At 50.1% G+C, this 12368-nt stretch overlaps 2 protein-coding genes across 2 annotated transcripts; one reads left to right on the top strand and one right to left on the bottom strand.

The window, feature by feature from the left end:
• Positions 1–1178: 1178 nt before the first annotated feature.
• Positions 1179–2915, bottom strand: BBK36DRAFT_1171107 (hypothetical protein; the record flags this gene model as incomplete). Its single annotated transcript, XM_024895532.1, has 2 exons — positions 1179–1197; positions 1405–2915. 2 exons carry the CDS (start codon positions 2913–2915, stop codon positions 1179–1181), a joined length of 1530 nt encoding a protein of 509 aa, XP_024746951.1.
• Positions 2916–8790: 5875 nt separating this feature from the next.
• BBK36DRAFT_1126029 (hypothetical protein) lies at positions 8791–11138 on the top strand (the record flags this gene model as incomplete). The annotated part of the gene is made up of 7 exons (XM_024891339.1): positions 8791–8943; positions 9021–9145; positions 9213–9280; positions 9349–9453; positions 9512–9889; positions 9954–10609; positions 10680–11138. The coding sequence occupies 7 exons, from the start codon at positions 8791–8793 to the stop codon at positions 11136–11138; spliced, it is 1944 nt and encodes a 647-aa protein (XP_024746950.1).
• Between the last annotated feature and the right edge of the window lie 1230 nt (positions 11139–12368).

The following is a 12368-nucleotide window of genomic DNA, read 5'->3' as shown; positions in this document are numbered from 1 at the left end:
CATGAAAAGAGGGCCAGGCCGCATGAGAGACGGGCGATGAAGATGATTCAAGAACGCCTGAGGTGGGATCGGCGTGGAGAAACGAGGGGAGAGGAGGGCATTCGGAGGGTGGGGAAGAAGCAGAGAACAGAGAAGGAAAAGTTGTTGGCTCTAGCAGCTGTGTGCAGCTCATAGGGAGCAGGGACAGGGAAGATGAGTTGTGATGAGTGACATTTGGCTGCTTATCCCATCCGCGGGAGCATCGCCGGCGGAGGCTAGCTTGAAGAAAAAAATAACGTGCAGCTAGGCGGGTGCTGGTCTTCCCGTCCCGCGGCCATGCATCGAGGTGCTTCGACTGCAGGTATTATCGGGCTTTATTTCTGAATCCAATCTACGCTTCTCTCCGACTCTTTCCTTGTCCGGACGTTGAAATGAGGGCAGCTGTCTGTCGAGGGTGGCAGGTGGCCATTGATGGGCCGTGGGAGGCGCTTGACTTTGAAGCCATCACGAACAGACAACTGCAAGTTACTCTCACGAACAAAGCAAACGAACAATGCCTTGACTACTTCCTCCAGCTCATTTCGAGATTCCAGAGAGCCCTCCAGGACAGAACCTTCATCCTTTCTCTCGTATGACAAACCCCTTGCCAGATCAGCAGCAAAAGGCCAAGCACCCACACCGCTGCAACGTGTCGTTCCGCGGCAGGTCGTTTTCCGCCTGCGTGACCCGTCGCGCTAGAACATTCAGAGCTTGCATGAACGAGTTTGTCATTTATGAGGGATCGGGTGGATGGAAGGCTAGAATCGGCCGCGAGAACTTGTTCAGAGAGAGCAAGGGGGAAAAGACGCGGTGCCTGTCAGAGATTGAGTGTTACAACAAGCATCATCACAGCGTGAAACAAATGCGAATGGCTCAAAGCTTGATTACTAGGGCGCCGACTGTCTAATTGCGATGAATGAGATCAATCTCTTTTATGTCCATTGAGGCCTCGCTAGAGGGCGGTTCAATAGAGAAGTTGAGCGCCACAATCTAGCCCTGCCATCCTCATCCTCACGCATAAGTAAGTCCTACCAAGTATCCCGCATTTAGCCCTCATGGGAAATACTATATGGGTAGTCGTCTGTCTGATTACTTATACAGCCCAACGGCAGCATGAGTGATCTGTGCGAGCAATGGACGGGGACCGCATATGTTGCCAGTCAATTGCTACGTTTGATGCTGACCGCTCTCCGTGCGAAGAAGCGAGTCGGTTACATGTCTCGGCACCAAGTAATGACCAGGCACAAGCACATTAAATCTCTATTTGTCTAAGGTCATCTCGTCTACATTACTATTACATCAGTTCATGGAATCACCTCCCTCTATCGTCTTTCATCCTGCGTGCTAGTAGCAGCAAGAATCGCATCTCCCTCAATCTAGTTCGACACAATCGCAACGGCTTGGGCCATCTGGGACGGGTCTGCCAGCAGCTCTACCGCAAGCTGAGCCTCTGCTCTGGCCACGATTTCCGTTTGCTCATACGCAAAGTCGGTGTTTGCAAGCTCCTTGAACAGCGGCTCGTGGTTAAAAGCACAGCCCGCACCCGAAGGGTTGGTGCAGATGCCGAAGTTTGCGTGAAGGACCGCCTTAGCTGCGCTCTTCAAATCGTGAGTGACAGGGTCGAGCACAGGATCCTGCACCCACGAGGCATCGGTCGAGGCGGGAGCAAAGGTGCTAGAGGGAAAGTTGGTCAGGCCGTAGTCGGGAGTGCCGACGATGTCGATGAAGGCCTGACCGAGAAACGGAGTCACCTCCAGGGCAGGATACTGGACGTCGTGAGAGATGCCGGCGGGCAGAGTGCCGAGAGCAGCACTGGCGAAGTTGGCCACCGAGTTGAGGTCGGCAGTGTAGCGAGTGCGGAAGTCGATGGTGATGTCGAGCTCGGTGACGGATGTGTTTCCTGGAAGATAGAACGAGACGCCGGAAGAGTTCTTGAGGGCATTGTAGGTGTTGACAGAGAGCGTCAGCGGGCTCTTTGTCGCTTCTGAAGCGTGGCCGCCAGGTCCGAGGATTGTCAGGGCAACGCCGTTGGCATCAGTGGCCGCTGAAAAGGTGACGTTGGGGTACGTGGAATCGAGGATGCTAGACACGGTGTTGCTGACAGTGTCGAGGCTCAGACCGGCGACGCCGAGCTGGATGATGGTCTGCACGATATTGGTCGCGTAGACGCCGACGTTCTCAATGCCCACGGCGCTGGAGCTGGTCCCCGGAAGGCCCGACAGGTTCTGCACAATGTCCAGGGCGTCGTAAGCCTTTGAGACGGCCTCGGAGTGCGTGCTGCCGACGAAGCGCGCAAAGTAATTGAGACGGGCGTTCATGGGCTGGATGGCGCTCGTCGTGGTTGGATGGGCCATGAGCCAGACATCCGAGCCGTTGAAGGCGCCCAGGTTGTTGAGCTTGAACTTGCCGGCCGCGTTCTCTTCGTCAGGAGTTCCAATGACGATGATGCGGCCGGGGATGTTGTAGTGCGTCAGCGCCTCGCTGGCAAACTTAGCTGCTGAGATGCCGTTGAGAGCGATGAGATTGTGGCCACAGGCATGGCCAAGGCCTACCAGCGCATCATATTCGGCCAGAAAGCCCACGGTGGGCAGATCACCAGTGAATCCTGATGGCCGGTTGTCGAACTCGGCTTTGAAGGCCGTGGGCAGGCCGGGGTACGCCGATGGCGAGACCGTCCAGCCTCCAACTGAGGAGAAGTAGTTGACGATGCGGTCATGAGCGTGGGTTTCGTTCAGACCAACCTCAGGGTCGTTCCAGATCTGCTGGCCAATGTTGAGGAGTGTTGGCCAGTTGGTGCTCGAACTGGACTTGATGAAGGCCGGGAGGTCGGACAGGTCGAAGGTTGACTGGGCCGCTGCTCCGGCCGCAGCCAGGAGGACTGTTGAAGACAGGTGCATGTTGGTTGAGGGATCGAGAGAAACAGTGCTTGGTCCTTGCGGCTGTTGCTGCTGCTACTTCCTGTCTCCAGAGGTGGTCGAGATCTACAACACTTTATATACTGCTCCTGCTTCGAGAGGAAGGGGGTCTCTTCAGACTCTTCGTACACCGATGACTCTCGACTAGACAAGTATGGAGCACATACAAGCAAGGCTCTCCTGACCAGCCGATGCATATAGACATGGTTTACTGCTTGGATTCCCCATCTACCCACCTTCAGGCGGCGACGAGTTCTACTCTAGGTATCATCACTAAGAGCACTGGTTTCCGAAGAGCATGTCTAGTTCAATTGCGTGACAGTCTCGCCGCTCTCACTTGAGCACTAAGAACCAAATCCCAGCCAGTACAACAAGTAAGTACCGAAATGATGCCGCTTCTAAGGAGTTTCCAGTTCTACGGGCTTGGGCTCACCCCCCGATGTGGTCGACGGAAGAATAGATAGGGCTTCTGAGTAGTAGTTCTATTCTTATCGCTCCCAGTATAATATGTTGTCAATCAGGTGGTAATTCGAGATGATGGTCCACAACTGCATTTGTTCCTGGGCCGTCCCGCCCGGCGGCTGCGAAGCTGTAAGCCCTAGAGGCAATTGACAACAAGGTAGGAGTGGATCAACGGTGAGTCTAAAGACTATGTGTAGCACAATTGCCAAGTCAATACCAAGATGCAATAGGACGCAATTGCAGTAAAACTCAATGGCGTTTCTCTTGAAAGACTGTCTGTTACCTTTGAGAATTAATCCTACAACTAGAGTTATACAGTAATTACGATACCGCTCCGATCATTCAGAGGAATAGTTCAAACACGAGCCCATTATCTTCTTCTACAGAATTCCATGTACTGCTAGTATCTATAAGGGGGCTGACCAAGTTCCACGATCCCTGTGAGAGTTGACGAGGATGTTTCTAGGAACGATGCACTTTTTCGTTCTTAGTTCGAGTCTAATGTGGAGCGGGATTCGGCACTGTTGTAAGGCATTTCGTCGGCGGTTTATACAAGGTAAAAAGACAAGGGTGCACTTTGAAATTTGTCTTCACAAGTCGCCAACAGGTAAGAAGGATACCAATGGTAGGATGCAGTATCATGTCGTGGCACCTTTTATGTAACAGCAGGATGTAACATAGTCCATACACGTCTCCAGATCTGATCTCGATGATCGGTCACGAAACACTACATCGTCTTTTATAGCGCTCCCGGCAGCTCGGCATGGGAATGTCCTGATGTTTGCACGACAGAAACAAATATCTGAGGTCAAGAGCCTTTCAGCCGTTGCCAGGATCTCACATTTGGAACATGTTTACCTACAGTACACTGGCTTTTACACGTCATGTCACGATTCACGGTCTTGTTAGCATTCTGTCCACAGCATAATAGTCCGCTATTCTGTCTAGAGTTGTCTTACTCTCGTCACAATGGGGCTGTGTTTTCTTTCGAGTGTCAAGACAGCAGAAGCTGGCCTACCTATGTGTGTATGTATGCCTCATGATCAATAGATCAGTAGTCGTAACAACTAAACGCCTTGACTTATATGCAAGACAACTCATCTTCCCTCCATTCGCATGCTAGACTAGCGCGCCAGTCAATGTAGGGCCATTCAATCATTACGACGCATCGTTACAAGTCTAATTCCTTTATGAGACTTCATATTCTTCATGTCAAGCTCTCTCAGTGGTAGACTCATCAGGAGCAAGTGTGGGTTTAAACTACAAAGTATCTATTTGTACTCCATAGACCTCTTCCAATCCCGGCCTAAAGTCATTGAGACGTAGATAAGCCCAGAGAAAAGCATCGGGGCGTGCACATCCCGCGCCCCGACGCCGAAGGTCTCGAACATTCATGTATTTCTCAAAATCTGCATGTCCACCGCCACTTACCGAGATGCTGACACGTCGGCCACCTACTGTAATGGAGCTCTACGTGAAATAGTATATGTGGGACGGAGCACATAATACAATCCCCAGATAATGCTCAAGTTTCCGTGTAATATCTGATGCTGGCTCAGAAGATAGAGAACGCTAGGACGCCGGATTCATGCCCGATCTTACACGTTCCCCAAAAAAGGGATTCAATGTTCTCCTTATCCATTCTAGTCTATCTCTAGTAAAGCAACTTGTAGAACTAGAAAGGGGGGATGGAGGTGAACTCAATTAGAAAGCTACGGATAAGAAAATAGCCTGTTAGGCTGGGTACAGAACAGAACACAACAGCGAACAAGAAAAAGACGGGTTGGGATATTGTGCACAATTTCTAGGGAAAAGCGCTATCAGGTCATCAAACAGAGAGATGGCTCTGGTCCGGTCCGACTTATATTAGTTCGTGTTGGTTGTGACGTCCTCTAAAAGATTCTTCCACTCCAGTTGGCCGTTACCTCTCATAATCTGGCGTCGACGTATCAGGAGACCATAGCCGTTTTGTTTGAGAGTGCTTACTAGACCAAAGGGCAGGAGTTTAAGCAGTCGCGCCTAAAACCAATATCGTCTTAGCCTGTACATGAGTCGTCATTAGCCTTTAGCCAACACGAGAACAACGTCGTGGGCGTATAGCTATAGTTCTCTTTTTGCGAGACTCGATGTAGCATTCAGGGGTGAGCCGCTTGCGTATTGTCGAGAGATGTCGATCATTTATTTACCCTAGCTGATTCTATCTCTGATGCTTGCTGCAGTCGCATCTTTTGTCGGAATGAAACTTCACGTGCTATAATAACGGCGGCGATGTTCAAACTCCTCATGGGGGGTTTCTGTGCCATGGCAACTTCATCTAGGCAAAGCCGGAATGTAACATCACAAATCAAGGAGTAAATCTATTCTGAGCTTTGTGAGTATTCCGCACGCAAAGCTTCCCAGCTAAGTTATAAGTTCTTGCATAGGCCCGGGAGAACTCGATCGCCGATGTGGCCAGCAACTGTAACCACGGCTAGGCCCCGGTATAAAATGCAAGATAACTTCTCAGCTTACCTAGTTCAAATCAGTACTTCGTTCCTTACACGCGAACAATAGGTTGATCGGTTGCCTGATGTAGAGCATAGGAGTGTGCTATGTAGAAGGCTTCACTCTACGTGCTCCGAGGAAAGGTACCAAAGTAAACAGCAGTAATTTCTTGGTACGATGCGCTCGAACACCCTCCCTCGGCAAATCCGGTTACTACGGTAGGGCACGATCCATTCCTGTCATGCTGCCAATAATCCTAAGCTAGTTTAACATGCAGAATGAACGGACTTGCTGATCTAGAATGTACAGAGAATATTGGCCAGTCTCCCAAGTCATGGCACGCTGCTGCGATGGACGGTGTCACTCGACCCTGCACTTTGAATATTCGCCTAATATAACTCTTTCTGGCGAAATTAAGCTGTTAGATTCCTAGTCCCATCCAGATGCAGCATGAAAGTGTAGTGTTAAGTCAGTGCTTGTGTCACGAGTTCACAAGGACTGCCCTCCAATGGGGCAGACCGGTGTCGAATGATATCAGACTTTGAAGATGAACCATGAAGTTGTCACCTTGTAACTACGTTACGACCCATGAGCGAGTCAACTAAATTGCCGCTGCAGGATAGGAACAGATGCGCACGTATTTGTAGAAGATCGCTGACAGGGTGAGTATCAAAGCTTGCTTACTGGCCGTCGATGCATAACAACATGGACATCAGAATTGGCAAGAGGCATATACTAGATTCGTCTTGCGGAATCGGAATCGCATCGATTTTTTGGGGGGATAAGAGCTTTCGGACTTATTGTCCCCAAGTAGCTGCTCTTCAAGGGCTCCCTTGACCTCCTATTCGGTTGAGGTTGACCTTGACAGGCAATACGGAGTAATAGCACGCGATTGCAATCTGCCCTCTGTTCAGCGCATGTACTTGAGGTTTAGATTAATAATCGTTCTCAGTAACCCGGCAGAAAATATCGCCAGATGCAGTTCACCATCAGCTCCCTGACTACGATGTGCTTGCACGGAACCTCCACCTGTTGGAAACGATTGGTGGAATTACTACCCTGTTGCCGTTCGATGGAAGTGGCAAGTGCAGGATTGGGTGGATGAGTGTACGTGCAGGATTGTTTCAAACTGAAATGCCGGCAGATAGTTTCTGTCCGTTGAAACAGGATATGGCAAGTTTATCCTCCGTACGGATAGACTCTGTACAACTACGATCATAGTCAACTAGTACTATAAGGTACTCCGTAGTTTGGAAGGTGAATGAGCCGGGGTCGGGGCTCCCCTTATCAGCAACGTCTCCAAACTCTTTATACAGAACGTCCACGCTTACAGGGCGGAAGACTCCCCCCATTACCGAACAAGTATTCATTATACTCCGCAACTCATTCTAGCACAACAAGCGCCGCTGTTTACTTCTAGGCTCCTCGAAAGTCTCCATCGTTCGCGGCCCTGGTTGCAAGTAGTACTTTTCTTCGACAAGGCAACCAGTCATCTTGTCCGTCGCTACGTAGTTGTATGGGGAATGGAGCTCTCCATAATGACTACCTAGCCGAAGCCCTACCCGAGCTTCTGGGTTCCAGCCCAAATGCAACAACCTGGTCCCCTGGTATGTACAAAGAGCAACCTAAGCACCTTTCCTGCCACGAATCCTGTGAAACAGGCACTGCAGGACTATCTTTACAAGCCTCTTCAGCGTCTTCCAGGAGTTTTCTTTTATGATGGAGAAGCGAAAAATACAAGCTTCACTAGAGGAACTGGGCAGGAGTTGTTGCCGGTGCCTTCGTATGAGGAGACGCGGCTCAGCCTCAGCCACATGTTCGTGCAAGCTCCAGTCAGCACTAGTGATAGCTCGCGAGGCCACCCAAAGTTGACACGCCGGAGGCTAATTACCTACCCAGCCTTATTAGTGGTTGTCCAGAAATTGACCAGGGGCACCCTACTTATTTGCATCGCCAACATGGTTGCAGCAGCCGTACTTGTATATTCAGTTGATCAGGGAACAAACAGCTCTTCAAAGCAAGTGCTAGGGTATCTCGGTAGCTATCAATGCTCTGATCCCCATGGCCTGACATCCAATTTTGCTTCAAAGGTACCTTAGATTCATACCGCGGAACAGAGTACATGCCTCCCCTCGATGAGCAAGTCAATGGCCTCCACTTTTTACCGTCGAATTAAGTTTCTTCAACTGCACAGAAGATTCTCGCCTCGACTCGTCGCTAATATTCTCTTCTGCCCAGCACCTCTGATTCATATTGGATCTCAACTGCCGCATGGACACAGCCCCGATCTCTTAGACCGGCTTCTCCTCCGAAGGTGATGGTTTCAACAGGGCCAATAGGGCATCTTGGGGGACTGGATTGGGGTGCCATTCACAGGAATGCCTGTAACTTAGCGTAAAATCTATCGCTGCAGACCTATTTTTGTATCAGGCTACGCGCTTACTGCATGCAAGGTTCCATCACGCCAGCTCCTACCGGAGTAAACGGCCATACTAGCCTGCGGTCGAGAGCAATGTTGACGATGTTTTGAAGGGCCAGAGCTGAAAACGGTGTCTGTGGGTGGAGACCTCCGTAGTCTCCAAGATGTGGCTCTTGCAGGGCCTTCGGCAGTTTGGGGTCGCCATTTGCAGCATACGAGTCGTGATTGGTGATCACGGTTATGTCCAAGTTGGGATAGCTGTGCTTCGCTAAGTAGTAGACCAATTGAAGTTCTTGTTAAGGCTGATCATCCCATCAATAGTGAGTGATCACTGGCTAGGCGGGAGGGAGTGCGATTCCGGCAGTCATAGCAAGGTATTAATATCAGAAAGCCGGCACCTCCAACACTAAACCTCCTTCTTGGCATTCATATCCCATTAAGTTTCTGCAGAGGGCGGATTGGTGTTTGTCAGTACCGCACTCGCTGGTCAAGATGACGGAGAAAGACAGCCATGAGCTCACCACTCGTGAGAAGCTTCGGCTTATGAAGAGTCCGGTTGTTCTGGGCTCTGAGAGAGGCGTGGAAATGCCTAATCTGAGCGAGTTTGGCGACCGTTACACAGACACATCGATCGAGTTTGCAAGAGTAAGTGATGATACCTTCATCAAGAATTTTTTCCAATGCGGGCATGTTTTTTCTGAAGGGAATCCCTTCAAATGTAGCACGAAGAAGCTGGCACGCTGGAAGTGTTCACCGACCTATTCTTTGCCGCCAATTACGCCGTTTTCTCCAAGACACAGTCAGTTACCAGCCATGAGCGAGTTGCATCATACGTCGGATACTTTTGGTAAGTTTTGAAAAGCAGTTGAGCTTCTGCTGAGCATGTTGATGGATCCTTAACACCTGCTTCATAGTATGCTGTGGATCACTTGGCTCGTTGTCGGCCTCTACGATGTTCGATTCGTAACGGACAGCATTTTCGGTTCGCCTCCCTTTGCGCCAATCTTATTATAATCCAAACTTGCGATTTATTCTAACAATCGGATGCAGAACGGGTTGTTCGAGCTATCCACCTTGGAGCCTTTGTTGGTTTCGCCGTCGTCGCCCCAAAGTTTGACCCAAGCAACCAGCAAGCAGCGACGATGAGAGCAATGTGTAGGCAAAACGGATTCTCCCCCTCATACAGAAAACATATGCTCACCCTCTTTTTAAGCTCTGATCCTGATGGCGTCTCGTTTGGGGCTGACCATCGAATACGGCAGTATCCTCTGGCACGTCAGGAAGTTCAAGAAAGTCCACTTGGCATTCTACCTCCAAATGTCCATCCACTTCATCGCTGCCATGATCTATCTTGGCGTCACTTTCCGGTTCACCGACACTCGCCACAGTAATGTGTTCGTCACCTGGTATATCGTTGGTGTCTTGGAGGCTCTCTTGACCTTTGGCCTGTCAATACACTATTCTGTACTCAGGTTGACCAAGACACACCTTATGAATCGGATGTTTCTTCTGAGTATCATCATCCTCGGCGACAGCATTGTTGTCATAGCGGACAAGGTGGTAATAATTGTCGATGCCCCTGACTCTTGGGGTGAGTTGCTCTATTCTCACTACTTTTCCCTGTCGTTAATATCGGAAGTTATTCTAACCAAAAGAAATAGACGCTATGACTATCGGCATATTAACTGCCGGCGTTGCAACAACTTATATGATCTTCTTGATCTATTTTGACTGGATGAAGGCGTCACATCTCCCACCCGTGCGTCAGATGATCTGGACCATGCTACATTTCCCGTTTCACCTAGCTCTCGTCCTCTTTTTGCAGGGATTTACGCAATTCATCCAGTGGTCCAAGGTGATCGATGTGTTCAACCACCTGCCAGCCAACTGGATATTGTTTGATCCAACTAGGCTACCTCGTGCTACCAGCCAGCTGGTACAACAAAACATGACCGACGAAATCGCCAGCTTCTTCAAGCTATATCCTCCAAAATACTCCGATACAGAGTTCGTCTTCCAACAGGCTCTGGATAACATCACGAACATCCCGGATTCCTTCTGGCCCAAATGGGCCGATGCATTAACGGATGACAATTACGAGTTGCCGACAGACAAAACCACGAACCTCTTCGCAAACATTATGAGGGCCCTGATTACTGCGGTGGAGAATAGTGTCTTTGCAAATTTTGACATCGATCTGGAAGCCGAGGCGGTCAAGGAACAGCGGGGAAAGGGCGAAGAGGTCAACCAGTCGGCTGCCGCATTCTCAGCTCAGATTGACCAAGCAACCTGGGACCGATACTGCCTAGTGGTATGTTTGACTCCAAATCCCTAGCAGTTTCCCTCTGCCGTCACATTGGCTAACCACTTGATATGCTCAGTTCACATATGGCTACGTCGCGGCTGGCGCTTGTCTGGCGCTGATGGTGCTTCTCTCCATCGTTGCCCGCGTGACCGCCTGGAAGCCTTGGCACGTAATCCGAACGGTTATTTACTTCCTTTTGGCGCTCGGCATGGCACTTACTGCACTCCTCAACCTCAACACGGACCAGTTGAATAGATACCTGACCACTCCCTGGCTTCTTCCCACCCTCTGCATCGCTTGGGCCATTGTCCTGTTTCTCACCCATATTCGTCGCGATACTCCTCTCTTCTTCAAAGGAGGCAGCCCCAGACCGTTGCGTCGTGGAACAAATCAGTCTGAATCGAACAACGACTCCGAGCATGCGCAGCCGATGGTCAGCAATATGGAGGGCTCGACTTCGTATTCTGGAGCAGCTGGAATGCACTATGGGTATCAACCAGCACCTCAGTCCCAACCTGGGCATGACTATGTGTGATTGCGGTTGGATCATCTCCCTTGACGGAGAGGGATAACTTCTTCTTCGGCACTGTCTGTGAAATGCGAAACAAGGAATTTCAGAAGGCAGTCCGTTCTAGATGTATAATATACAGACAAAATTGTTAGCGAGCGAGTGTTTTGATAGACGATACCAGTCAAGAGAGTTTCTTCACATATGTCACAATCGCTGCCGTGAGATAATGGCCTCTCTTGCGATGAACTGGCGGCAATTCGTTTCTCTTGCGTGCTATTGTCTGATGCTTGTGAGCGCCCTATCATGCGATAATGATGCTGATTCCGATTTCCTACCTGTTTCCTGTCCCTTTGATGGCTCAATCTTGACATGCAAGTCGTGCTTCCAGTGCTAATAAACCAAGGCGCAGACGCACTGTCATACCAACTCTCCGAGTCAGCTTTTGCGCCTCCTCGGACGCATCCGATTCAAGACATGCGGAGTTTGCACGCATTTGGACACGCCCCCTTTAGATCTTACGCGTCTTCTCCGACATTTTTCAAGAAAAGGCAGATCAATATATCAGTTATTCAACGCGAGAAGCCATGAGCCATCTCATTGTAAGCCGGAATTTGGAATTGGCTTGGTCTCGGTAGTTGGCACAGCCCTATGTCCGACCCCTGCCACCACCACACGCTCGGATCAAGCTTGTCGTATTGCATCGTAGATTGCATAGATACGATCGTCACAGGTCTTGGCTCGCCATCTCTCGAGATATTCATGGTAGAAGGAAACGTAAGCCCTTGGTCATGCAGTCAATCTACGAATAGCATCTCCAATCGAGTGCAGCCGACAATGACGAAGGATTCGACCCTCGTCTAGCGTCCGCCAATTCTTGACCCTAGCCTTAACCAAAGTGTCCGAGCTGATTGTTCCTTTGTCTTTGAAGCATCTGCAGAACAGCGGATGACCGCTCGATCGAAGCACTAACATGACGTTGATACTGTGCGTCATGACTAGCTTCTGCCAAGGTCTACTGTGGCGTATTCACATGGCGCCGCTGTTTTTGTGAGGCTCGGGACTATGCGACACAGTGTCTCCGTCCCAAGGGTGTACGAGCGGAAACTCTATCGTCATCGACTCGCCATCATTCGGTCGGATCGGACTCCTTCAGCCTCTCCCGGACTCTTGGGATGTCCGAAATAGAAGAGATTAAAAGGCCAAGGCCAACTGTTGGCCAAAGATGTGGAGTGGGCTGTCAAACGATACTAGCTG

This window comes from Trichoderma citrinoviride (assembly GCF_003025115.1).
Source record: "Trichoderma citrinoviride strain TUCIM 6016 unplaced genomic scaffold BBK36scaffold_12, whole genome shotgun sequence".
NCBI lineage: Eukaryota > Fungi > Ascomycota > Sordariomycetes > Hypocreales > Hypocreaceae > Trichoderma > Trichoderma citrinoviride.
Note: the sequence above shows the minus strand (reverse complement) of the source record. Positions and strands in the feature narration are given on the sequence as shown.